Source organism: Corvus kubaryi, unplaced genomic scaffold (assembly GCF_017639235.1).
Source record: "Corvus kubaryi isolate FWS band 111438036 unplaced genomic scaffold, C.kubaryi_AGA036_p1.0 37387, whole genome shotgun sequence".
Classification (NCBI taxonomy): Eukaryota; Metazoa; Chordata; class Aves; order Passeriformes; family Corvidae; genus Corvus; species Corvus kubaryi.
Genome location: NW_024581129.1, coordinates 7,056,936 through 7,082,271, shown reverse-complemented (window position 1 = coordinate 7,082,271; position 25,336 = coordinate 7,056,936). Strand labels below are relative to the sequence as shown.

General features: G+C 53.9%; 3 protein-coding genes and 1 long non-coding RNA gene across 15 annotated transcripts in view; 3 read left to right on the top strand and 1 right to left on the bottom strand.

The window, feature by feature from the left end:
• Window positions 1-6: 6 nt before the first annotated feature.
• LOC121668937 (hydroxyacylglutathione hydrolase, mitochondrial) lies at window positions 7-9,305 on the top strand. 8 transcript variants are annotated; one of them, XM_042037293.1, is made up of 10 exons: window positions 7-55; window positions 1,861-1,888; window positions 3,224-3,405; window positions 3,822-3,886; window positions 4,725-4,842; window positions 5,825-5,933; window positions 6,778-6,881; window positions 7,296-7,397; window positions 7,677-7,756; window positions 8,164-9,305. In XM_042037293.1, exons 3-10 carry the CDS (start codon window positions 3,301-3,303, stop codon window positions 8,261-8,263), a joined length of 783 nt encoding a protein of 260 aa, XP_041893227.1. In that variant the 5' UTR covers window positions 7-55; window positions 1,861-1,888; window positions 3,224-3,300; the 3' UTR covers window positions 8,264-9,305. The 8 variants fall into 8 exon arrangements, with proteins under 8 accessions (XP_041893227.1, XP_041893225.1, XP_041893224.1 ...); XM_042037290.1 differs by lacking the exons at window positions 7-55; window positions 1,861-1,888 and adding an exon at window positions 70-161 and having other exon boundaries at window positions 8,164-8,285; window positions 8,502-9,305; XM_042037294.1 differs by lacking the exon at window positions 7-55 and adding an exon at window positions 214-400.
• Window positions 9,306-9,928: 623 nt separating this feature from the next.
• Window positions 9,929-15,354, top strand: LOC121668925 (hydroxyacylglutathione hydrolase-like protein). Of its 4 annotated transcripts, none has more exons than XM_042037268.1 (8): window positions 9,930-10,747; window positions 11,542-11,606; window positions 11,683-11,800; window positions 12,239-12,347; window positions 12,506-12,609; window positions 12,714-12,812; window positions 12,899-12,978; window positions 13,234-15,354. In XM_042037268.1, the coding sequence occupies exons 1-8, from the start codon at window positions 10,643-10,645 to the stop codon at window positions 13,397-13,399; spliced, it is 846 nt and encodes a 281-aa protein (XP_041893202.1). In that variant the 5' UTR covers window positions 9,930-10,642; the 3' UTR covers window positions 13,400-15,354. The 4 variants fall into 4 exon arrangements, with proteins under 4 accessions (XP_041893203.1, XP_041893202.1, XP_041893200.1 ...); XM_042037266.1 differs by having other exon boundaries at window positions 9,931-10,747; window positions 12,711-12,812; window positions 12,902-12,978; XM_042037265.1 differs by having other exon boundaries at window positions 9,934-10,747; window positions 12,711-12,812.
• The window catches only part of CIAO3 (cytosolic iron-sulfur assembly component 3), a 10,508-nt gene continuing 487 nt past the window's right edge, over window positions 15,316-25,336 (bottom strand). Inside the window, exons 1-11 of one of the 2 annotated variants that reach the window (XM_042037264.1) lie at window positions 24,346-24,470; window positions 24,070-24,165; window positions 22,791-22,934; window positions 22,417-22,549; window positions 21,656-21,790; window positions 21,245-21,363; window positions 19,735-19,864; window positions 19,429-19,501; window positions 18,302-18,439; window positions 17,207-17,364; window positions 15,316-16,395 (exon numbers count right to left, since the gene is read on the bottom strand). In XM_042037264.1, the coding sequence (XP_041893198.1) occupies window positions 16,157-16,395; window positions 17,207-17,364; window positions 18,302-18,439; window positions 19,429-19,501; window positions 19,735-19,864; window positions 21,245-21,363; window positions 21,656-21,790; window positions 22,417-22,549; window positions 22,791-22,934; window positions 24,070-24,165; window positions 24,346-24,381 (1,401 nt within the window). In that variant the 5' untranslated portion in view covers window positions 24,382-24,470 and the 3' untranslated portion in view covers window positions 15,316-16,156. Of the gene's footprint in view, window positions 16,396-17,206; window positions 17,365-18,301; window positions 18,440-19,428; window positions 19,502-19,734; window positions 19,865-21,244; window positions 21,364-21,655; window positions 21,791-22,416; window positions 22,550-22,790; window positions 22,935-24,069; window positions 24,166-24,345; window positions 24,471-25,336 lie in introns of those variants that run through there. The other variant, XM_042037263.1, reaches the window with a different exon arrangement.
• LOC121668926 lies at window positions 16,395-18,088 on the top strand. Its single transcript, XR_006017578.1, has 2 exons — window positions 16,395-16,646; window positions 17,468-18,088. It is a non-coding gene; the product is annotated as an uncharacterized LOC121668926 (long non-coding RNA).

Genomic DNA, 25,336 nt, shown 5'->3' with positions numbered 1-25,336 from the left:
GGCCGGGCCGGGCCGTGCCGGCGCTGCCGCCGCCTCCCGGGGCGGGCAGCACAAGGTAACCGGGGCGGGCGGGGCGCGGCGCACGATGCTCTGCGGGGGCTGGCGGGGGCTCGGCACCGCCCTGGCAGCCGGGGCCGTCCTCGGGGCCGTCCTCCGAGCCGGTACGTGCATTGGGTGCGCCCCAGCAGGGCCGCGGGGCCGGCGGAGCGGGGCCGTGCGGAGCCCCGGCTCCCGCAGCTGCGCTGGGGCTCTCGGGTTGTGCCTCGCGGCTCCGGGCGTGCCCGGCCTTCGCGCTGACTCACAGCCCGAGTAGGGCAGTACCTGCTCGGCTGCAGCCAGGGCCGTGCCGTCCGGAGCCCATCGGGGAGGCCCTGCGGAGCTCCGGGGCTCCAAAGCGCCGGTCAGTGCTCAGGGAGGAGGAGGATGGGGGCCAGGGCTGGCGTCCAGACTGGGTTCGGCGGGTGACAGGTTGTTCTGGTGATGGAAACAAACCCTAGACTGTCCGAGCTTCGCGTTTGCATTTCGGGCCTAAATTCTCAAAGTCTATCCTAGACTTAGAGCCTGGGCTCTCTGGGAAGTCTCCCCAGATGGTTTTGCATCATTTGGGTTTTAAGACATGGCTGTAATGAGCGAGAATCCCTGGGGGTTATCTGCCAGACGCGGACACGCTGCTGCTGCAGTGTGGGAATGTCAAACCGAGGAAGTGGCAGCTCCCGAGTTCCCGGAATCACGGGGATCACGCTGCCCCTTCCACGCTGCCGGCAGGGCAGGCTGAAGGGGAGTGGGAGCTGTCCTGGCTTCGGACCACTTTCTTGGAGCCACAAACTCGCTGGGTATCCAAAAAATCCCTGCGTGCAAAGAGTGAACGTGGTTCTTGTGAGGCAGCAAAGGGGACGGGCGTGCAGTCATTTCTGAGTGACAGCCCTGCCTGAAACAGGAATTTCCGACTCTTTTATGTAATAAAAAGAGTAACCTCAAAAGTTCTGGAGGAAATGCACGAAGCAGCCCGGTTCCGACGGAACCTGCCTGCGGTCAGTCCCCCAGCACGGACGCGTTTCCGTGAAGACATTAACACTTCCAGCTGCAAAGCCTTTCCTCTTGGTCGCTCCAGCTGTGCTAATGAACCATTCCAGGAAGCTCAAGTGGGTGATTCAGAGCCTACTGACGGCTGCTCTCCCACTCCTCTGCTCCAGGCGTTCAGTCAGGAGGGACGTGGGACAAAGCTGAGCGAGAATGAAGTCACTGGGCATTAATTCTGGGGCAGAGCTGTGTGTGTGCCAGCGATCTGAGTTAGTGCTGGGCCGGGGCAGGGGCCGAGCATCACCCGGGGAGCTCCTTTGGGCTGGACAGGTCTCAGCAGTGCGTGAGAGCTCCCTGCTCTGCTCCTGGGCCGGCTGGGGAGGTGCAGCTGAGCTGCAGATGGCAACTCACAACGCGTGAGTTTCATTCTTGGTGGATGTTTTCTCATTCCTTTGTTGAAATTACATGTTGGAAAACATTTCCTTATGTGGCGCAGCTTGTTTGTTTGTTTGGTAAGAATTGTGAATTGCACAGGCAAAGAGACCGTGGGATCTGGGCCAAGGTTAGAGATGGTTCATAGGAAAGAAGCATTTTAAGTATGTGAATAATTCCTTTGAGTTGAAGTTAAGGTTGGGTTTTCTTTTGTTTGGTTGTATTTTTTTTCCTAGTTGGTGTCAGGCCTGCAAACAAGCACCCGGTGTAGATAACTCTTGTGGCTGACAGTATCCAAAAGTGCTGCCTCTTGGGGAGCAGTGGTTTTTTGGGCATTTTTTTTTTCCTATCAAAAAATAGTAAGGGCTTTTTTTGTGTTCTTTTTTTTTTTTTTTTTTTTTTTGAAAGGAGTCTTCTCCAGAAGAACACTCTGCAGGTAGGGATGCTTCTCTCAATGCTGTGTGTCTGCACCATCAAATACCCAATGTGTGCCTGTTCTGTTGTGCCTTGGGTTTTTTTTTTTTTTGAGCACTGTGTTTAATTTCTCTGATTTCCCTTCCTGCATAAGCAGGGATGGTGAAGGTAGAAGAGGAAGAAGCTCTGGGCAGGACAGTTGTGCCAGAGGGCCCTGACAGTTCCCCGTGCCCAGGCTGGGCTGGCAGCAGGAGCAGCTCCGTGGCTCCAGGCAGAGCCTGATCTGGGCTTTGCAGCCCGAGGAGCTGCAGGTCTGTGGGGCTCCTGCAGAGCTGCTCTTATCAGGGGTGGGCAGGCTGAGCTGGTCGGGGACAGTGGGGTAAGGTGATTGCCAGCACGGGGACCCCTCCCTGTGGCACTGAGGGAGGTGAAGCAGGAAGGTCGGGAGCCTTCGGGAGAGTCAGTGGTGCAGAATAAAATGTGTCTGAGCTGGCGCAGGCATCTCTGGGGGTGTGCAAACACCTCACAGATGCTCAGACAACAATTCTTGACCTGCAGGGACTGGTGCCACTTTCCCTGCAAGTGTTAGAGCTCAAGTCTGAACTGCAGGGCCCCAGCAATGCAAGACTTCATTCTCTTTGCTTCCCTTCCTTTACTTTACACAGTAAAACCTCTTAGGGTTGGTTGTTTCTTTAAGACCTATGTACCTGTGCATCAAGCAGTGGGGCCCAGGTTATTTGCATCTGGAATTTGCTTCTTGGATCTGATTAAACATTGAACCAAAAGCAAACATGGAAGCACTGGTGTTGCATCAGGGCAGGCATGAGCCAGAGCCCTGTGTGTGCCTCTTACCTGGCCAGGTAGGGAGCCTTGCTCCCCTGCAGAGCCTGGCTTCTCTCCCTGTGCTGTGCAGGATGACATTTCCCCAGATAACAAATTGGATATTTCTGTTGGAGCAGTGTGTGTATTTCTGTATTTCTCCTTTTTTTTGCCCTTCTTCCTTTTTGTTTTTTGGCTGTAACATGCCCTTTGTGCTTTTTTTTGCAAAGTCACTGTCCCAGGCTGACCTTTGGCCAGCACCATTCTGTTTTCCTGCCCCTTGAAATCTCCTCTCTGTCCAAGTACAGAGTTTTCCCTGCATGGAAAGCAAAGTGTCCTGTCCTTCTCAGGGCAGCTGTGGAGCACCAGAGCCCTGAGGGGCACAAGGCTTTGTCCTGTGGTGGCCTTGCTCCTCTTGTCTGAAGGACACAGCAGCCCACAAGGTTGGACTGTCCTTCTGTGAGCTGGGGGCCCCACCATGCCCTGTCCCACTTGTCTCCCTCTCACGGCTGAGGTTTGGCTGTATTTGGGTGCCCAGGTCCAGCACAGCTGCGAGCTAAGTTCCTGCACACAGAGCACGAGCTGAGGGAGCCCAAGACAGTCACCCAGGTCGACATGAAGGTGGAAATCCTGCCAGCCCTCACTGACAACTACATGTACCTCCTCATCGACCAGGACACCAAGGAGGCTGCCATAGTTGACCCCGTGCAGCCCCAGAAGGTAACGCTGCCTTGGCTCTGGGATGTCCTTCCAGGCTGCTGCATCCCGGAGGGAATGAGCCACACTCTGACTCAGGAGTGGGGGAAAGGCAGGAAATACTGGCTGTACAGAGGGACAGCCAGGACTCACTCCAGGGGTTACTGTGTCCCTCACTCACTCTGGGGGTTACTGACCTGGTTTGGGATTTTGGCCTTAATTTGATGTAGGGCAAAAAAGAGGAAATGGGACTTGGGGCTTGGTCACGTCTGGCTGCATCAGAGACCTCGTGTCCTTCCCTGTAACTCCAGCCTGGACAGGGATGAGCTCCCTGCAGAACTGCTGGTGTGGCTCTCACACCTCATGTCCAGGTGACACTGGGGGGGTGCCAGCTCATTCCATGGGAGGTGTAACTCTCCTTCTGTGCCCTCATCCTGCAGGTTTTGGATGCAGTCAAAAAGCACGGCGTGAAGCTGACCACTGTCCTGACCACCCATCACCACTGGTAACTGCCCTGTCCTGGATCCCTCACACAAACACAGCCAGGAGCTGTTGCTCTTCTGGATCAAGGTGATCTCTGAGCAGCAGCTGAGGTGTGAGAAGGATGAGAGCTCATTCCTTTGGCCTTGCTCTGACCCGATGCATTGTGTAGGCCATGAGCTCTGTGTCAGTGCCTTTCATCTTTAAAATCCTGATTTCTTCCAGGGAGCCAGTGCAGTAACTGGGTGTGGAGGCAGCTGTGGGGTGTGGGAGGGAGCACATTTGTGCTGAGGTGCCAGGACAGGCCCGTGAGGCGTCCTGCAGTCAGCACTTGCAGGAGGATCACCCCAGGTGCAAACCAGCTCTGCCAGGGGTGTGAAGTGAATGTTTGGCTGTAGCAGTGCTGAACCAGAATAACCTCTCCATGGGTCAGAGTGGAGCCACCTCTGTGGCTGGAGAGTGAAACAAACAGCCCTGAGCTGGACAAACCAGCAGCACAGCGAGTGCTGAGCTGTGGGGAGTCTGTGTGCCTGCTCCGTGGTGTTTTGTGGGATGCTGGATTGCACATTTGCCACTTACCCCATTCCTTCCCTGCCCCAGTTACTGGAGAGGTTACTGTGAGCCCCTAAGGCTGCTGTTTCCCAACTGGGGATGGACTGGATTGTTCCCCCCCCCCCTCACTGCCCTGATTACTGGAGAAATGATCTCCACTCGTGTTGACGTGGCCTACCCTTGGATACAAGGAGTGCTAGATCCTGGGAGAGGGGTGGATCAGAAATGATCACCTGGAGCTTACCACTGCACTATCAATGACCTTAAATTTGTGTTCATTCTTGCCCAAATCCCTTTTTTTCCCCTTCCAGGGACCATGCTGGAGGCAATGAGAAGCTGGTGAAGATGGAGCCGGGGCTGCGCGTGTACGGGGGGGACAGCAGGGTGGGGGCCCTGACACAGAGAGTGTCCCACCTGACAGCTCTCAAGGTAAAGGGAGGGACCTGCAGGACTCTGGGCATCCCCTCTTTGTGTCACAGCTGCACAGGTGTGTTCCCACCTGGGCTGGGCAGCTCTGGGACCTCTGAACACCCCTGGGATGTGGTGGATGGTGTAAATGCAGCTTTCCCCCTTTCCCAGCCCTTGAACTGTGGCCGCTCTGCCTTGTTTTGATCATTGTGGGAGGACAGCACTGAGGCACGTGGGACATGCTGGGTGTCCCTGTGCTGCTGGGCACCTGCCTTATCTGGGGGAGCAGAGCAGGTGTGTGACAGGACAGGGACTGTGCTCTGCCGGGAGCATGGTGAGCACTGAACAAATCCAAGTGTTCCTGTGGGAATGACGGCTGGAATATGGGGTGAGGAAAGCCGTGCCAGCTGCCTGTGTGGCTTTTTCCTGGCTGGAAGCAGCAGGCCTGGCTGGGAGCAGCCTGTTTGTTTACAGGAGAGCTGGCAGGTGACACAAACTGCTGTGGAAAGTGCAGGCAGGCGTGAATGGCGCTGCTGGCCTCGGGTGCACCCTTGGAGGGGCAGCAGCAAAGGAGAGAGCACAGGGAAGGTGGGCAGATGAGGCTGTGTTTGATCCTTCCCTTTTCCTCAGTGTCATCCACTTCTCCCCTTCAGCTCCATTTTGGTTTGGAGCTTTTTTCATGCTTCATTAGCTTTGTTTAGGATTCTCTGTTGCTACGGATCTCTTGGCTCTTGCTGCCAGCCAGGCTTTGAGTCCCTCTGCATGGAAATGAAAGGATCTGGCAGTTCCCTTTGTCAGGACACCTGCTTGGAGGAAACAGCTCCCTTCCCAGTCCCTGCCACAGACCTCCCTCCCTGGGCTCTCCCAGGAGCAGAGCTGGTGCTTCCTGGCCAGACTGGGGCAAATTTAGGACCATTAGAGCACTAAGAGTTGCAGTTCTTTTCTAACCATGCGATTGCCAGCAAACAGCAGCTTCAGCTTTAGTGTTCTGCCTTCTTCCCAGGTGGGATCTCTAAGTGTGAAATGCCTCAGTACGCCGTGTCACACCTCTGGACACATCTGTTATTATGTGACTAAGCCAAATAGCTCCGAGCCACCTGCAGTTTTTACAGGTGAGGAGTTGGGAGGTTCCCTTGCAAAAATAGAAACTCCCCCTCTGCCTGGGTGCCTCTGGCTCTGGATGTGCGTCCATCCCTTCCTGCCAGGGCAGCTGCTTAACATCCACACCTTGGCCCCCTTTCCAAGTAGGAATTGTAGGTGGAGCTGGGGAAACCCCTCTGGGTTTGTAAAGCAGGGCTGGACACCCTGCAGGCAACATCAGGAGCGAGCCCTGGATGAATCCTACATCCAGCATTTTTTTCCTGGAAAAAAGAGCTGTTGGTTTCCTGTCTCAGGCCAAACTGGCTGACCCCAAACCCTGTTGCTTTCCCATGTATCTGTGCTCACGTCTAACAGCAGAGAGAGGAGAGAACAGGGATGTAAGAGAGGGCTGGTGCTCCGCTGCTGATGCCCAGGGTCTGGATCCTGGTTTGGGGAGTAGGATTCCCCTTCCCTGAGGCTGTGCCTCATCCCTGTGTTCTCCAGAGCTCACACCAGCTCCTGCATGGACGAGAAAGAGGCTTAAACAAGATTTTAGGGAACATTGGGGAGAAAACAGAGGCAACTCATCCTTGTTCAACTTCACAGCAAAGAAGTGTTCCTTGTCCCCTCTAGGAGGGACAGGAGGGGACAGGGGCTGCCCACAGGTAGGGAGGTGCTGGCAGAGTGTGCCTGGCGAGGCTCTGGGGTTTCCTGCCTCACAAGCCACGTTTGCCACGAGTGTGTATGTGGCACCAAGTGGCACAGCCTGGCTGTCCCCGTGCTCCTGCTGCTGTGCAGAGGAAATGATGGCAGGACTGAGCCCTCAGCTGGGTGTGGGGGGTCTGGTGTGGGCCTGATGCCGTGTCACCCCTGCAGGTGACACCCTGTTCGTGGCTGGCTGTGGGAAGTTCTTCGAGGGCACCCCGGATGAGATGTACAAGGCACTGATCGAGATTTTGGGCAGCCTGGACCCCAAAACGGTACAAACCTCTCCTTTTGTGTGTGAGCCAGCCCAAACCACCACACCCATCAGAGAAAATGCTGCTGTTCAGAGAGACTCTCTCGTGTGTGCAAGGAATGAATGCTTACCCTGGGAGCTCTGGATAGCTGCAGTCCTCTGGAAAGGCAGTGCCTGCCCCAAATGTGTTTGTGCTTGTGGGGAAAGAGCAGGGGCTGGTCATTAAAGGCTGCTGAGGTGGGACATGGGGCTCTTTCATCTGTGAAACTGGCAGCTTGTCCTGCCTCCTGAGTGCTAGCACTTGTGCCTGTCTCCAGTGGCACCCTCCAGGAGGGTGTTGGGTTGACTGTGTTGTTCCTGCTGTGCTGATGGCACCTGGCACTCCCTGTTGGTGCCTTTGGGGTCCCCCAGTGTCACTGTCCCTTGCTCTTCCCAGAGAGTTTACTGTGGCCACGAGTACACCATCAACAATCTCAAGTTTGCTCGGCACGTGGAACCCAATAACACCAGTATCCAGGAAAAGCTGGCCTGGGCCAAGGTGAGCTGTTCATCCTTCCCCTGGACTTGACACTTTCCTGGACACAGAGCCTTGCTGGGGAGATGGAGGAGAGGAGAAAATGCTGAGGAGACAGAGAGGGAGTTAAGAGCCAGGAGCTGCAGGATGCTGTGTTCCAGGGGACTGGGGTTTGGCTGTGCCCAGAGAAGGCAGTTTGTTCTCTGGGGGAGACATTCCCTGCTTGGAAACTCCCTGTTCTGTACAGGACACTCCTTGTTCCCCAGAATTCCTGGTGGAGCAGCACTGTCTCCCTTGTTCCAGGCCCAGTATGACAGCGGAGAGCCCACCATCCCCTCCACCATTGCCGAGGAGTTCACCTACAACCCTTTCATGCGAGTGAGGTAGGGAGCACTGAGGGCTGGGAATGGCCCTGGCAGTGGGAGGGGGTGTGGGAAGGAGGTGGTGGTGTCCAAGTGAGAATTGCTCTCCTGCCTCCCACATTCCTGTTTGGATGCCTCCAAGAACTCTCACTGGCTGTCCTGGCAGAAGGTTCCTGGATTTGAGGGTTGTGAGCATCATTCCCTGACTCAGCAGACAGAACAGGCTTTGTTGTGTCCTGTTCCTTCATCCAGCAGAAGATGCTGTTGGGGCACCAAAGTGCAGTTTCCTCCTGCCCCTGAACCTTCAAACCAGGGCTCATGAGCTGTGCCGAAGCCCAGTCCTTGATCCTGAAGTGCAGCCTTGAAACTTGATCCTGGTGCCTCCACAGCTGGGATTTCATTCTGTCCCTGCTCTTCCCTCCTGGCAGGGAGAAGTCAGTCCAGGACCACGCTGGGGAGACGGACCCCATCCGGGCCATGGGGGCCATCAGGAAAGAGAAGGACAACTTCCGAGTGCCCAAGGACTGAGCACTGCCTGCATCACTTTAATGTCAGTTCAAGCATCAGTTAGACCATTCAGATGTTTTAGGAGTCAAATCTTCTGTTGTGGTTGAGACAAGTCTTATTTAGGTTTTTATTTTGTCTTAATTAAGGAAAAAAAAAAGCACTTTGCCCTTGCTGAGATGTTCTACAGCATATTTATATTATGATGAAGAATATTTATGCTCCTCTTGCTGTCTCTCAAGCTGTCCCGTGTCACCTGCAGATCATTGTGCACGTGTTGGTGTGAGACTCGAGGCTGGGCTGGGAAGGATCAAACCTGGAGGTTTAGGAAGAAGCTCCTGTTATTTTTGTGGGAGCTTGATGTGGATGCAGAAGGTGGGACTGAGATGTCTTTGTTTAAAGCAGAGACCAAACGCAGGAGCTGAAGATTTCAATGGTTCTTCCATGCTGCTACTTCAACATTCTGAATGTTGCTTCTGGCTCTGCTAAAACCAGTCCCAGGGACAGACCTGCTGTGCCAGTGCTGGTTCAGGGTGTAATTTGGGAGCTCCACGGGGTGGTCTGGCTCGTGGGGCCGTCCAGCTTCTCTCATCCCTGGCATGGGCTGCAGGGACCTCCCCAGGCTTTGCTCTGCTTGTACCCTCAGTCCCGAGCCTGTTTGCATGAACCCGCTGCCCGCTCTTCCCTGTGACCTGTGTGTGACCTGTGCCAGCCCCACAAACCGAGCAGGGCTTTGTCTGATGGCTCAGAATCCAGAAGCAGCCACTCCAGGTGAGTGACTGTCCCACAGAGCAGTGGTGAGACCCTGGCAGCAGATCTGGGGACCTGTGAGTGACGCGGCAGGGGAGCAGTTGTTACCTGTCCCCAGGTGAGCAGGGCTGTGGGGTGGCACCAGCTCTTGTTTTGCTTTAAAATGCTGAATTTTATGTAGTTCAGAAAGAAAAGTGATACCTAAAGCTGTGGTGCCTCATGGAATGCTGTGCTGCCACACCAGAGTGTGACTGTACTGGTGGATGTGACTGTACTGAGGGCTGGGACAGAGGGGAAATAAATAACGGCTGGAAACAGAGCACTCGGGAGAACTGGGGTTCTTTAACTCACAGATTTATTAATTTATTGGTTTTGTACTAGAGATTGAGGTCAACCAACTGGAAGTGTCTTTCTACCTAATCCTGGGGTGAGTGGGTGTAGCATTTTGGGAACCTCAGGGGCTTTAGTCAAGGTCTTGTGAAAGCTGCATTTTTGTGAAAGAAGAACAGAGCAGCTTCAGCGCTGGTTTGGTGCCTGTGAGTGCCATTCCCTCCTCACAAGTGGCATTTGGACCCCTCAGGACATGAAGGACACTGAGGGACTAGAGCAGGTCCAGGGAAGGGAGCGGGGCTGGGGAAGGGGCTGGAGCACCACGAGCTGCTGAGGGAGCTGGGAAAGGGGCTCAGCCTGGAGCAAAGGAGGCTCAGGGGGGACCTTGTGGCTCTGCACAACTCCCAGACAGGAGGGGGCAGCCGGGGGGGGGTCGGGCTCTGCTCCCAGGGAACAGGGACAGGAGCAGAGGGAACGGCCTCAGGCTGTGCCAGGGGAGGTTCAGATTGGATATTGGGGAAATTCCTCCTGGAAAGGGCTGCCCAGCCCTGGCACAGCTGCCCAGGGCAGGGGTGGAGTCCCCATCCCTGCAGAGATTGCAAAGCCATGTGAATGTGGCACTTGGGGACATGGGTTGGTGGTGGCTTTTGCATTGCTGGGGGAATGGTTGGACTCTAAGAGGCCTTTTCTAACCTCAACAATTCAATTTGGGGGCCCGGATCAGCCCTGCCCCAGGACTTGTGTCCGGCTGGAAACGGCACCGCAGCTCAGCTGTGCTCCTGCCCCCTGTGCCTTTGGTGCTTTCTGTGCTCGGGGTGGGTTCCTGTCCCTGGAGCAGAGCCCCTCCCAGACCCCCCATCAGCAGTTCCAGTGTCCAGGACCACTCTGTACCTTCTCCCCCCGCTGGTGTTTCCATCACCTGCTGGGCACCAGCCCCCCCCCCAGTGCCACCAGTGTCCCCAGCGCCAGCAGCCCCTCATCCCTCCCCTTGTACCCCGCTGGCACTGGGAGCAGGGGCTGATTTTGGAGGCTGGGCTGGGACCCCTCCTTCCTCCGGCGCCGGGGGTGTCAGGGCGTGCCGTGGGACCCCGCGGTGACACAGGGTGACGCAGGGGGAGCGGCCGGGGCCGTGCGGGCTCTCCCCGCCCCACGCTGCGTGACCCGCCCCGCAGCACGGCAGGGACCGCCCCGGGACCGCCCGGGGGTGGCGCTGGGGACACGCCGGGGTCCCGCACCCCGATCCCGGTTCGCTGCGTGGGGCCGCCCCCCCCACCCCCACCCGCGGGTCCCCGCCGTGTCCCCGGGCGGCGCCGGAGCCGAGCCATGAAGGTGAAGGTGATCTCCGTGCTGGAGGACAACTACATGTACCTGGTCATCGAGGAGAGCACCCGCGACGCCGTCGCCGTGGACGCCGCGGTCCCCAAAAGGGTGAGCGGGCCCCCCCCCCCCCCCCGGGGGGGTGGCGTGTCCCCCGCGGGGGCGGTGGCCCCACACCGGAGGTATCCGTGCGGACATGGAGCATCCCACCGGCAGGACAGACCCCTCCATCCCGATGGAATGTGGGGTGCGGATCCCTGTCCCCCTGCCCTGGGCCGCGCGGGGATCCCGGGTTCCCTCAGCCGTTCCCTCCCCGTGCCGCAGCCCTGCAGACCCCACAGCAAGCGGGAATAACCCCAAGCAGCCCTTTGGAGCGGGTTTCCCGTGCCCAGTCCCGGTTCCCCGGAGCCGGGAAGGCAGCGGCCGGGGTCGCTGTGACCCCCGTGTCCCTCTGCCCGGTGTCCCCTTGTACCACCCCCTCAGCGTGCGAGCGCTGTCGCGGGTTTTAAGCGTTTGGTGCTGACTCGGACATTTCCTTCCTCTTGGAGGAGCGGAGTCGGGAGCAGCCGAGGGTTTGTTCCTGGCCGTGAATGTTAAGTTGGCACTCGGAGCCTCCTGGCAGCCGTGCCGGGGCTGGCAGTGCCATGTGGCCCTCGCTGTGGCCAGTGGCAGTGACTCTGTGCCTCCACTAAGAAAGCACCGGCCACAAATGCCACTGTTCCCAGGGAATCTGTTCCCATCCACCTGCTCCGCTCCGCACGATAGGGTCACACCTGTGTCCCACCGTCACCCTGCGGCTCCTCAGCACGGGGTTTTGGGGGATTCCTCTGCCCGGTGCCACATGGCCATGGTGTGTGTGTGTGTCACCTCCTCTGCCACTCACCGCTGCTCTGGGTCCCTTTCAGCTGCTGGAGATCATCAGGAAGGAGGATGTGGTACTCAGGGCCATCCTCACCACCCACCACCACTGGTAGGTGCGGCTGGGTCGGGGCGGCCATGTCCCCATAGGGACAGTGCCCATTCCCAATCCCCTCCTCTGCCCTCAGGGACCACGCCAGGGGCAACGAGGAGCTGGCCCAGCTCTTCCCCGGCCTGCAGGTGTTCGGTGCTGACGAGCGCATCGGGGCCCTCACGCACAAGGTCACCCATGGCCAGGAGCTCACGGTGCGTGGCTGCAGGAGTGTGGGGATATTCGGGGCTCAGACCCCACACACGGGTCCTGCCTGGTGGTCCCCAAGGTCCCCAGTGGGGAGCAGAGTGGGGTGGTCACACTGTCCCCAGTGGCACCGTGGTCCCCAGTGGGGCTGGTGCTGCTGGGCCGTGCTCGGCTCTTTGTGCTCTGGGGCAGTTGCAGATGTGGCCCCACGGATTCAAAGCTGGGATGGAGGAGAAATCTCATCCCAACCTCAGCCTGTTTGGGGTTGTGCTGGATGATCCCACCCTCTCCTGGGGCCGGGTTCCAAATGCCATCAGAGCAGGCACACCTGGACCCATCCAACCCCCCATCTGATCTGTGACCTGCTGGGCTCCAGGCAGGGCATGGAGAGGTCTGGGGGGGCCTGTTTGTCCCCTTCAGTGGGATCCTGACCCTCTCTCCCCCAGTTTGGGGCCATCAGGGTGAGGTGCCTCTTCACCCCCTGCCACACCTCGGGCCACATGTGCTACTTCATGTGGGAGGACGATTCCCCGGATGCTCCGGCTCTATTCTCAGGTATCCCACCCACCCATGTGCCCCCCATGGGTTTGGGGACACACTCCCTGTGTGCTGCCTGTCCCCCACACTCAGAGCTCCTGGGGTGATCCCAGCACCCCCTGGCACCCCCATCCCTGGCACTGAGGTCCCTCAGTGCCCAGCCCCCTTTCCCACAGGTGACACCCTGTTTGTGGGGGGCTGCGGGCAGTTCTTTGAGGGGACGGCGGAGCAGATGCACACCAACCTCACCCAAATCCTGGGGACTCTGCCCAAGGACACGGTGAGTGTCCCACACCTCCCAGCCTGGGGAGGGCTCCTGGAGCTAGGAGGGGTCTCGGATCTGGCACTGGGAGCGGGTTTGATGCCAGCTGTCTCCTGCAGAAGGTTTTCTGTGGCCATGAATGCACCGTCAGAAACCTCAAATTCGCCTTGAAGGTGGAGCCAGAGAATGAAATGGTGAAGGAGAAGCTGGCATGGGCCAGAGTAAGTGGCTGTGCCCCCTGTGCTGGGGTAGGGGCTGGGGGGTGTGGGATGGCAGCAGGATTTGGACTCCTCTGCTCCCTCGGCAGCAGCGCGATGATGAGGACCTGCCCACAGTGCCCTCCACGCTGCAGGAGGAGTTCCTGTACAACCCCTTCCTGCGGGTCACGTAAGCTCTGCTGGGGCCCTGCCCCAAAATCCACTCCCCTTTCCCCTCCAGCATCATCCCTTTTCCCGATGGCCTCATGAACCGGTGGGAAATCCGAGCCCGAAGCGAGGGGAGGGAGCCTGGACATGGGGTCAGCCCAGACCGCCCGTGTGCCCCAGAAGGGCCCAGCACAGGATGGGACTGCCCCCGTTGTCCATCCCAGCAGGGTGGGGGTCCCATCCTGTCCCCATGGGCACAGCAGGGCTGTCCTTGCAGGGAGGAGCCTGTGCAGAGGTTCACGGGCAGGACGGACCCTGTGGAGGTGCTGAGGATGCTGCGCTCCGAGAGGGACAACTTCAAGAAGCCCAAGGAGAGGCCCAACCCCCAGGCCATGCTGGCCTTTGACTGGGGGCTCTTCGGGCCCTTCCTGGAGAAGAAGTGACGTCCCCATGGTGCCAGGGCTCCCTCCTGGCTGTGCCCAGCATGGATTCACTCCCAGCTGGGGACTGGTTTGTGTTTTTAACCTGCTTGTTTGAGGCTGCTCTGCTCCCCCTCCGGCACCACGTCCGGCTCCCCGGGCCTGGGAAGTTCCCTGTGGAGCAGCACCTGGATACCTTTGGAGAGCCCAGGCTGTGGTGACCCCCCCTTGGTGCTGGGATGTGGCTGCTGCCAGCAGAGGGTCAGGACATGGCTTGGAGCAGGGGACACTCCCAATTTTGGGGTCAGTGCAGGAGCTGCCACGTCCTACAGCCCCGTGGCCACAGAAGGGAGCCAAGGAAAAGTTGGAATGCTCCGGGACGGTGGAGCTGTGCCCCACAGACCACCAGGCTCCCCTGCCTGCACTGCCAGGCCTGGGGGCTGCATCCCATTCCCAGGGGTTGTGGGATGCAGCCACGTAGCTCTGGAACCTCTGGCAGCCCTCCTGGCCCTCCTGTCCTGCTCCAGCCACCCTGGGCCCCTCTCAGGCCAGGGATGGGGGTGGAGGCTTGGATCCCCACGGGAAGCTGGGAAGCCACTGGTGTCACTGGTACCCACCCAACTCCAGCCCTGTGCTAACAAAACCCTCATCACTGCAGGGTTTGGGTGGGGTTTTGTCCCACCTTTTTTCCCAATTTTTCCAGTAGGTCATAAAGGGATTTGTGTAGGGATTTGTGACCCAGTCGCTGCCTTCGGAAGCCCTCGGACCACATGGGGTGTCCACGATCTGCCCCAACCCCTCTGGCTTTGGGAGGGATTTTCCCAGGTGGGACAGATTTTAGGCAGCAAACACCAAAGTGCTGCCAGGCATGCCTTGCTCTTTGCTTTCTCCAGGATAAAAACTGGAAAACACTTGGTGCCAACTCTGTGGACATTGCCTTGTCCTTGGGCCGGGGACCAGCTGGGGCTCCCAGGCCTCCCCAGCCTTCACTTTGTGCAAAATCAGGGCTGTGTTTTACTTATTTTTAAGCTGAGAAAGGAGCAGAGTTTTATTTGCAGGTGTGGGAGGCACTTTACACCAGTAAAGTCATTCCCTTTTTTTTTTTTTTTTTTTTTTTTGTGGAGAAAATGAGGGTTTCATGGCAGCTCCCAGCACTGGAATAGAGTTGATTTCAGGGTTTTTCATGTGTGGACTGTGAACTTCTTTGTTGCCACTGGAGTCTGGTTTGGGGCTTTTTCCTTTGCTACAAACTAGAACAAGGTTTTCTTTTTTCCTTAAGTTATAGTTTGGATTTACTCCCCTCCATGGAAGGGGAAGGATTTATCCAGCTGCAAAAGCTCCCTTGGTCCCATGGCCTGAATTCCTCAGTTTACATGAAATGCTGGAGTTGTGGATGTCGCCTGGGTGTTCCTTTGGAATTTGATTTATCCTGGGAGCAGGGATGCTCCTGTGTGTTTAACCAACCCTGAGCCTGCTCCACAGCTCAAAGCTGGGACAGATTCCAGCTCTTCCTGGTGCCAGGGCAGGAAGAGCCACCCAGAATGCCCAGAACAGGGATCCCAGGGTGTCCTGGGTAGCTTCAGTGACCTCTGTTTGTGTTGGTGACCTGGGAACTGGGGAAGTGACAAAATGTAGAGCCCTGATTATTTAATTTCCAGCTAGTCTAGCTTAATTGATTGTGCATTTCTGGGCTGATGTGCACGTGCTCAGCAGACATCAACTGTGCTGTGCACTGATCCATGGTCTCAGCATTCCAGGCTCGAGCCTCTCCCTGTCAAAGATGTTTTCTGGTTTAGCAAACCCCTGGGTGTTACAAATCCCTGCATGGAGAAGGGAATTCCCTGGAAGCACCAATTTGCTCCTCAGGAGGGTGGGAAGGGGGCAGCAGTGGGAGGTTGATGCCTTAGAACACTGTGAGGTCATTAACGATCAGCAACACCTGAAAAATGGAAAGTTTTTAATTAAAAACATGAAAATCATCATGTGCTCTGTGGATTCATTGGAATAAAGTGCAGAGGAGGCTTTGGTTCCTGCCAGTCACAAGGTCAGGAATTATTTTCTCATAATTTAGGGATGTTATCCACTAGTAACTGCCTGTTTTGTCTGGATTTAGGGATATTATCCCTCAGTGAGTGGCTGCTGAGGGTGGCTAAGTGGGACAATTCTGTGACTCCCTGCTGTGTGTTTGGGAAGAAAAGAGAGAGATGTAATTGCTCTTGGTATAAATTACTATAATTTAAGGAAAAGAAATTACAAGGATTTTCTGCAGCATTCACTCCAGTCCCATTCCAGCAGGCACTGATCCAGCCCCAGGGATGAGCCCAGGCTTTGGATCCCCCCTCTGAGGGCACAGAAGCTGCAGGGCACTGCGATGTGAGAACTCCAGGCCTAATGAGACCATTTCTAATGAAATGAGGATGTTGCAGCAGAGGCAGCCAAAGAATTGAGTGCTGTGACAATCCAGCAAGGCCTGGGGGAGGAATATTGAGATGTGGCACAAAGCTCAGTCTGGAGATGAACTTTAAATCCTGGAATTCCTCCATTCTGGCAAGAATGGGGCTGTTAGAGCAGTGCAGGGTCAGTTCTTCCAGCCTGGTTTGCATTTCTGCCTCTCTTGATGTGTTTTCTGTCAGACTTTGGGGTTTATTCACATCCCCTCATCCTAAAGCTGAAGGAATGAGCAGTGCCAGAGGCAGGAATTGCACAGAGCTCCAGCAGTCCTTGGAGAATCCCAAATGTGAGTTCAGAAGGCACTGAGTGTCTGCCTGGGCTTGGCAGCCCTCACCACTTGATGTTCAGGGCAGTGTTTGCTCTCTCCACGGCGTGGTATTCCGTGTGCAGCACTTCCAGAGCCTTCTCTGAGCCCCAGCCTCCTAGCCAGTGCTCGTACAGCTCCCCCACAGCCTGGTTTTCCTCGGGAATCTCAGCCCTTGGAGATTCATACAACCTCTCCACTTGCTGCAGCTCCTCCTTGCTGGATTCCCCCTCCAGTTTGATCTGCCCTCCTCCATTCAAACAGCCTGGGGGAAAAAAGGGATCAAGAACTTCAGCTTCAGCAGGAAAACCATCCTAAAAAAATTCCAGTTGATTTCCTCTGCTCCTGCAAAGAGCTGCAGGAATGAAAACACCTCAGGATCTGAGGTTCACCCCCGGTTATCTCTCAGCAGCAGGGCCCTGGGGCTGGGAGATCCTGGGCTGGCTCCAGCTGGGAATCTGCCAGAGCTGCAGCTCTTATCTCCTGCCTCCAGAACGGAGCCAGAGCCCAGTCCAGGTGAGTCCAGCCTTGGGGGCTCAGCCGAAGGAAAGGGAAAAGTTCTGGGAGTTGGGCTGAGCAGCGGGAGGCTCCCAGAGCTGTGTGGATCCTTGGGAAGGAGCAGCTCCAAGAGCCAGGAGTGGCCCCTCAGCATCAGCCCAGGCTGGGCTCAGGCTGCCCCTGCTCCCTGCCAGCACATCCCAAGGGAGCCAAGCAGGCAGGAAAAGGAAAATGGGATAAGATAGGTAGGAAGTGACTTTCTCCACCAGCCACAGCAGCATTTTCTGAACGTGTAATGGTCATGTTTGGGCAATTTTAGGGGAAAAAGCCCCTCAGGTACCAAAGAGCTCAGGAAATCTTCCTTAGAAGCCATTAATCAATTGTGTGATGGAATTTAGCTGCAATTCCTTAAATCCTGAGGAATTACTGGCTTAGAGGTAGGAAAATCTACACACAGCTCTGGATCTGTGATGCTGTGGCTGTCACACCTCTCAAGAGTGTGAGAAATCACCCATTTTTCCTGCACTGAATTCCCTGGAGCTCCTCCCAGCCCTGGATGTGCCCCTGGGCAGCCTCACCTGAGGGACAGGCCATGACCTCCACGTAGTGATAGGGGCACTTCCCCCGTTTCAGCTTCTGCACCAGGTTCTGGATGTTCCTAAATCCATAGGCCAGAGCAAACTGGAGCAGGACCACTCCATCCCTCTCCAGGGTCACCTCCTGGAAGTCCTTGTTCCTGAGGGAGCAGAGCACAGCAAATGTCTTCTCCAAATGAACTTCTATTTTAAACTTCAAAGGGCCCCGTGCTAAACCCAAATTCTTTGTGAATCTCATTTAAGAGCTGTCCTAGTTCTGTGCCATCCAAAGGAAACATGAAGGAATTCCTTCCAGAGCCTTCTCCAGGACTGTTTGAGGCACCTGAGCAGAGTTTGCTGAAGGACACCTGTGCTGGATAAAGCTCAGCCAATGGAGCCTTTCCCTGTAACAGACCTGAGTTCCTTCAGCCAACATTAATGGAGCCCCCGAGGGGATTTTTAACTTCTACCGGATCATAAAACATGGGAACAAAGCCTGATTGAAGGATTCCAGATTCCTAAGGTTAGTGGGAATACCTGCTCCTGATAAAAAAGTAAGTAATTTGATTTTTATCAAGTATTTGAGACTGCTTTTTCTGCTTCCTAAATGAGGGAATCCTAAACATAAACGCTGCTCATTAGGGATATAATTAATTCCAAGGGATACACTAAATTACAACTGTGAGGCCAGAAGGAATCTCAGGTGGACGAGCCTCAGTGCCCAAACTCAGATGATTTATTTCCTGTTTCATTACAGTTAAACAGAGCCCCAAAGCCCCTCCCCAAGGTTTTCTGGGATCAATAATTAGTGACAAATCTACTTGACTGGCCTGATCCCAGGTGAGGAATCCCAGCTCCATGACAGCTCTGCCTTCTCAATTATTCACAAACTCCAGCGTGTGAGTGGGAAAGGGGCTGGAATTCTCCCTGGGAAGGGCTGCATGGAATTGGCTGATTTATTGCTCAGCAGCTGGGGGAGGGAGCAGCCAGCTCTCAGGCCTGGAAGTGAAATATTTAACATTGCAAAGAAAGGTTCGGCCCCACAGCAACAGAGAATTCCAGAAAAATTGAGTTTTCTGTAGGATTTCAGCTTCTTACTTGAGAGGTTTGTACTGGATTGAGTCCACGTGGATCCCAAAGAGCTCTTGGGCTGCATGTCTGTAGATGTGCTCCAGGTACCCCCCCGAGCCCCCGCCACGGTGGGTGCTGAGCTCCTCTGCTGCAGCACCGCCGAGCCTGCGGAGAGGAGAGAGCAGCAACTTCAGGGATTCGGGATAAAACAAAGCTCCAGGGGGTTCAGGACAATGGGAGCAGCCAAAAACCAGCTCCTGCTGAGCTCCAGCTTTTCCCTTTCTCCTGGGAACCAGCTCCAGAGCCTCGTGGTGCCCAGTGGGAGTTGTGTCACCTGGCACAGGGTGCCCAGAGAAGCTGTGGCTGCCCCTGGATCCCTGGAAGTGTCCCAGCCCAGGTTGGACACAGCTTGAAGCAACCTGGGACAGTGGAAGGTGTTGGGGTTGGATGATTTTAAGGTCCTTCCCACCCAAACCATTCCAGGATTCCATATTCTATAATGAAACATCCTGTATAGTTCAGAGAGGTGCTGCTAATGAACCTTTCTGGTGTTTATGTGCCAGGAGCTCTGGGAATGCTCCTCTCACCAGGAAGCAAAGGCAGCTCTGGGTGCTCAGTGCAGAACCAGCCCTGCTGTCACCTCAGACCACAGAATGGGATTCCACCCCACCCCAGTGTGTGCAGCTGGCCCTTGACCAGATGTTCCTCTTCAGTTCAACAACCCCAGGCTCATCTGACATGTCTTAAGTGTCATTTTTTACCAACAGTCTCCTGGAGATTAACTCAGTGACCTAAATATTTGTTATTTCTGCTTTCCTTCTGGGATCTTTGCAGTAGCTCTGGTAATGAGGAGCAGGGACAGCACAGCAATAGCTTTTGCTTCAGGAAATTTTTATCACTGGGACAGAATCTCGCACTTCCCAAAGCCTGCAGCAGGTTTTTGTGGGATGAAAGGAGCTGGAGTGACTGTCCAGTGGAAATTCACCATATTCTGTACATGAAATATTTAAACTCCCAGTTGTACTGGTTCAAGTGACACAAGAAACCAAACCAAGTGCAAACACACTTGTGTAAAACAGCAGGAAAAAGGAAATTCTGAACTCTCTCAATCCTGCAGGAAAGAGAACATGACTGAAATGAGATTTTGTTCTTACATGGTATCCAGGGGACCAGGATCTACATCTGGCAGGGACACTCCTTCTTGTTCCAACAGCTTTAGCACTTCTCCTAGAGCAGAACCAGGCACAAAGAGCTCTTATTTTTGGGATACAGCAAAACAAACCCCACAGAGCAGTCCCTAAACTGCATCTGCATTGTACCAGGGCATGATTTGCACTATTAAAATGTAAATATAGATCAATATCCAACCTCTGTCAGAGGCAAAGAGCTACTAAAGCCAGGGAACACTTTGAGGCTCCCAGAATTCGCTGGAATTGGGAATCTCCTGTGGATCTGCTTACCTGTGGTGATGACACAATCCACATCCCTGGTCTGGAATTCCTGGTTGAAAAAGTCTGGCCTGGAGGCCTCCAGCTTTTTGTCATAACAGGGCATGACTGTGACGTGGTAGATCCTGTCAGGGGGTAGGTGCTGCAAGAGAGACAAGGCTGGGCAGCTGGAGCAGCCAAAATCCTCCCTGTCCTCAGGGAGCTGCATTCCAGGAGCAAAGGAGAGTGGTGGAAATGCCTCAATGCCCCTGGAACAATCCCCCCTATTACTGAGTATTTGTGTATATTTATACATAAATGAAATTATTTCACCCCTAGAAGCCAATTTCAGCTGCAGTCAGTGCCTGCATTTATGGTCCTTCACAGGTTTCATGGAATCCTGGAATGGTTTGGGTTGGAAGGGACCTTAAAGCCCATCCAGTCCCACCCCTGACACCTTCCACTATCCCAGGTTGCTCCAAGCCCTGTCCAACCTGGCCTTGGACCCTTCCAGGGATCCAGGGGCAGCCACAGCTTCTCTGGGAATTCCATCCCAGCCCCTCCCCCACCCTCACAGGGAGGAATCCCTTCCCAGTATCCCATCTAACCCTGCCCTTTGGCAGTGGCAAGCCATTCCCCCTTGTCCTGGCACTCCACGCCCTTGGAAATAATCCCTCTCCATCGTTCCTGAGGCTCCCTTTAGCTCCAGGAAGTTTCCCCCACTCCAGTGCAATGATCCAAGGTCAGGCAGAGAAGCCAATCCCTAATTAAGCCATTAGGGAATAAACTTCCTCCCTGCTCCCACAGCTCAGCCCCTGCTCAGCAACCAGGCCATGGTCTGGAGTCCCACAAGAACCTCGGGATCATGCACGAAATAAGCACAGCCTGAGGAAACAGGTCACTGACCCCAGGCCATTGTTTCAGTCTCTTGTGCCAAATATTCCCAGAAGCTGCCAAATTCTGTCCCAAATCTGCAGCTGCCAGCATCTGCCTCATGTAAGTGTCAAAGCACTGCTCGTTAGTGGCCAATACGGCCCACAATAAATCCCACTGGGTGCTGCAGCTCCTTCCCGGCCAAATCCAGGCTGTTTGTTTAAACTCCAGCCTGTGGATATCCAGCTCCCATCTGGAAAGATTCCAAAGGTTACAGACTAAGAACAGAAACAGAACATCCATCAGGATGGGAATGAGGGATCATTTTTAGACAAGCCAGGATCTGCACGTAAGCACCGACTGCAGCCTTGGCTTGGGGTCACTCACTTGAAATTATTCACCAACTTTAAACAACAGGAGCACAAAGACACTGAGAAATAAAGTTCCTCAGCTTTCCCAAATAATCCAGAGGCTTTAATGAGCCCATGCTAAGTGTTATGCCCTAATTACTACTCATTAGCTAGAACAGAAGTGAGAACAATTTGCTGCCTTCTGCAAGGCAATATTGACCCTTAAACGTGTGTAACACAGAGCAAAATTTTTAAAAGTTCAGCCTAAAGTCTCCAATTTGAGGAGTTTTCCATTAAGAAGAGCATTTTTAGAGCTTTACCTGCTGCTCTGCAAAGTAGCCCTTGACCAAGGAGCCCATGACCTGCTGGGGAGATTTGGTGGTGCTGATGTAGGGAATGATGAAGCTGCCGTGGGTTTTCTCTGCGTAGCAGATCCAACCTGGAAGGAGCAGAATCAGCAAATTAAATGAACAAATAAGAAGCAAGCCTTTGCTCTGCCCAGTCTCCCCAAACCCCAGGTTTAATGTGCATTAATAACCATTTTCAGCCTCAGTTCAGCACAAAAAGCACAGGAACTGTAACACCAAATTCATTTTAGAGATGTCTCACCACTGCTTTAACACCAACATCTCTGTGCTGTGAAGAGAATAATCCCTGCAGGTAAAAACTTCCATTTCCACCTTTCTGAGCAGCTGCTGGGTTTCTGCTTGCAGCTGTAACTGAACCCATACCTGGGCAGGCAGAGGCCAGCATGGGCAGAGCCTTTTTGTCCTCTGCTTGTTTGTGGAAGCGTCTCACGAACTCTCGCTGGCTCTCCAGGAGGCTGAAGTTCCTGGAGAAGGTTGTGTCAAACACGTAGTGCACACCTGGGCAGGACAGCAGCTGGGTTAAACCCACAGAATACAGCAAAATACAATACAAAAACTTCCACTTGAACCAGAGTGAAACTTGGTTACAGGCACCAAGGCCTGCAGTTGAGAGGGAACAGTTTTCAGCACAGCAAGAGGAGTAGAAGTGACAGGAGAGATGGAAATCTAAAATGTAAAGTTCTTTTAAATGGTTCTTTACAGGTTTTATAGAATGATGGAATGGTTTGGGTTGGAAGGGACCTTAAAGATCAGCCAGTTCCATGGGCAGGGACACCTTTCACTATCCCAGGCTGCTCCAGCCTGGCCTTGGGCACTCCCAGGGATCCAGGGGCAGCTTCTCTGGGAATCTGTGCCAGGGCCTCCCCACCCTCACAGAGAATTCCTTCCCAAGATCCCACCTGACCCTGCCCTCTGGCAGTATAAATAATTTCCCTTGTCCTGTCACTATCTGCCCTTATAAAAAAATCCCTCTCCCTCCTTTTTCCAAGCTTTCCCTCCCTCACTCCAAGTTTATTACATGACTGAAGTTGTGGAAAGTTTGGAATCCACGTGGGGGTTAAACCCCATCCATTTGTGCTGAACCCTCAGCCCCGAGTCCCCTCAGAACACAATCCCACACTTGCCTAAGCTCTTCAGGAACGTGGTCAGCTTCTTTGCTGTCTCCAGAACCCCCAGTTTGCACCTTGCAGCCAGGGAGGCTCTGGACTGGGGTGAAACAGAAACCACCACCAGCTTCTGCTCGTTGGCAGCAGCAGCCTGGGATAAAACCAAACAATCCCAAATGAACGTGGCACAGGCACAACTGTCAGCACCACAGAGCATCTCCCACACTCACTCTGAGGCAGGAATTTAATGAAATTAAATTTAATTAAATCCTTCCAAACTCTTTAGAAAATGAGAATAAACCACACCAGTGCAGCAAGACCAGCCTGGGATCCTTCAGGGCTCTGAAATTCCCTTTTCCTGTGGATTTTCTGCAGAGGGGAGAGGGACCCACCTTGTTGAGAGCCAGCACTTTGCAGAGCTCCTCGTGGCTCTGCTGGCTGATTAAAACACTCTCAGCTGAGGTGATGCAGCCACTGCAGGCCAGGCAATCGTTCAGGGTGATTTTTGCCTTTTCCAGCCTTTGTGCCTCCCCATCCTACAAAGAAACAGAGCAGGCTCAGTTCTGATCCCAGCACAGAATTTAAGGAGCCGTTTCCCTCCCTTTACTGCAAATAATAATGAAGATGATGCTCTTTTGAAGCCTTTGGTTTATCATTTAAAAAAGTCTTTATTTTTAGTAAGATGAGGACAAAGCCCCCTGAAGTTTGCTGCTTTTAATGGGACTATTTGGCACAGAAAGGGGAATTTGCTGAGGGATTTCATCCCAGACCAACTTCATCCCAGGCAGTGGAAGGGAATATTTTTCCTTATATCTGCCCTGAATAAATTGGTTTTCCCAAGAGATTCTCCTCTAATCATCACTCCTCAATAAAGCCAGGAACAGACCAGGAAATGAGGTGCTATTAAAGTTTCAAAATAAGGAACCAGACTCCTTTGGAAGTGCTGTATCCCCTTTTTTTAACATCAAAATCTGCCTAAAGTTCAAAGTTCCATTCCTAGAGGAATTCCCAGCCTGGTCAACTGAGCAATGCCAACTTTTTTTGGTGAAAACAGGAAAAACTCAGCCTGAATTTTGGAAGCAGGAGGCTTCTGAATTCTTCAAGCTTTTAAAGAAAGACTTTGAAATATTATTTTTAAAAGAACACTGCAAGATTTATTTAAAATATCTTGGTTAAATCTCTCTGTGAGTGAGCACAAAAGATGTCTCAAACAACCTGGAACTGCCAATCTTTAAATATTGCTAAAAGAAATAAAATGTTCAGCTTATCTGCTCTTATACTGAAAATCATCACTAGTTAATGGCAGTGTTTCAGAGCATAAAAAACTGGAATAAATTGGAATTACTGATTATAAAATAAAATGACTGCTTAGAAATGAATTTATAAATTGAAATGCTTAATTAAAGTTTAATACAATCTCAGCTTATCTGCTCTGATACTAATATGATTATGAGTAATTATGAGTAATTAATGGCAGTGTTTCAGAGCACAAAAGTGGCACAAAATTGGAATTATTGATTATAAATTAAAGAGAAAAAAAGATACAAGAATGCTGACAGCAGCACCTTGGTTCTCTTTGAAGAATTAAATGGATGAACATGACTAAAATACTTAAAATACACTCATTTGTCTGGGTTTTTTATACCCCACTGAACAAAAGACCCCACATACCTGATTGACCTGGAAATAGCTTCCATCAGCTTCGATTTTGATCTTTGCTGCTGCTTTTCCAGGCTTTTTGTCCACTTTTACAGGCTTGATGCATTCCTGGAAGAGCAGCAAAGCCTGGAAGTGAGGAGCTGAGCAAGGGAGAGGGCATTGAACAGAAATAAAGGGATTGAACACCGGTTCTGGAGTGACCCTGGTTCCTCCCCCTCAAAACAGGCTGCATTTTCTCTGAGTTTCTCTTAGCACTGTAAGAAAAATGTCAAAGCAAAGGCTTCTCACCCCTTTTGTACAGGAAGAACACTTCTCCAGCATCATCCCAAACCCATAGGATAATTCTGCTGCTCTTTCTGAAGAACTCAGCTCTGGTTTTGGAGCCTTGGCAGGAACAGAGCCTGGCCAGCCCCGTCCTCCCCCTCCTCCTCCTCCCCAAAATCTGGGAGCAAATCCTGACTCCTGGCTGCAGATCCCAGCCCGTGGAGGTGTGGTCAGTGCCCAGCGTGCGCCTGCTGCCACCGCGGTTTTATTTTGTGACAGAAGGGTCTCTGAGGAGCTTGGCTGGGCTGCTGCCACTTCGCTCTGGTGTCCCAGCACGAGTCCCAAGGGGTTTTCTGCATTTTGTGCAGTTTTTGTTATTTAAGCACCCCGTGACTCCATGTCCCATTTCTCCTTTGCCTTTCACCATCCTTCCTCTGCCAGCTTGAGGTTTCCCCCCTAAACTAATCCATTTTTGCTACGCTTTGCAGGATTCAGAGCCTCGCAGGAACAACCCCTTCTGATTCTTCCCTTGAAACACAAAAGCAGAGCACATTATTTACGTGAAGAATTCCCTCGGAAACCCAAGTCCTACACGGAGAACTAACAGGGGTTGCTATTTCCCTTTCCACTGATCTCATCTCGGCTCGGTTTTTCTGCTGTATTCCTCAGCAAACACATCCAGGACGAATAGTCCGCATTTTCCCAGCGCCTGAAGCCTCCGACAGGAGCAGAGCCGATCCCTGCTCGCTGCCCGTTCCCTCACGAACGCTGTGCACTCCCTCCGAACGCCTGCGAGGCAACCCGGCCAGGCTCCAACTTTAACCGGGGAGGCCCCACACTAACACAGCACACGGCTATTCCCCATCGGGCTGCGAATGGCTCGGGCTGGCTATCCCCGATCGGGCTGGGAATGGCTCGGGCTGGCTATCCCCGATCGGGCTGGGAATGGCTCGGGCTGGCTATTCCCGATCGGGCTGGGAATGGCTCGGGCTGGCTATTCCCCATCGGGCTGGGA

Bases quoted from the DNA above. Each gene is read 5' to 3' on its own strand.
- LOC121668937 (XM_042037290.1), top strand. From the start codon at position 86: ATGCTCTGCGGGGGCTGGCGGGGGCTCGGCACCGCCCTGGCAGCCGGG. The intron at 4,843-5,824 runs GTAAAGGGAGGG...CCTTCTTCCCAG, and splicing joins CCCACCTGACAGCTCTCAAG to GTGGGATCTCTAAGTGTGAA. The intron at 7,757-8,163 runs GTAGGGAGCACT...CCCTCCTGGCAG, and splicing joins AACCCTTTCATGCGAGTGAG to GGAGAAGTCAGTCCAGGACC.
- LOC121668925 (XM_042037265.1), top strand. From the start codon at position 10,643: ATGAAGGTGAAGGTGATCTCCGTGCTGGAGGACAACTACATGTACCTG. The intron at 11,607-11,682 runs GTAGGTGCGGCT...CTCTGCCCTCAG, and splicing joins CTCACCACCCACCACCACTG to GGACCACGCCAGGGGCAACG. The intron at 12,979-13,233 runs GTAAGCTCTGCT...CTGTCCTTGCAG, and splicing joins AACCCCTTCCTGCGGGTCAC to GGAGGAGCCTGTGCAGAGGT.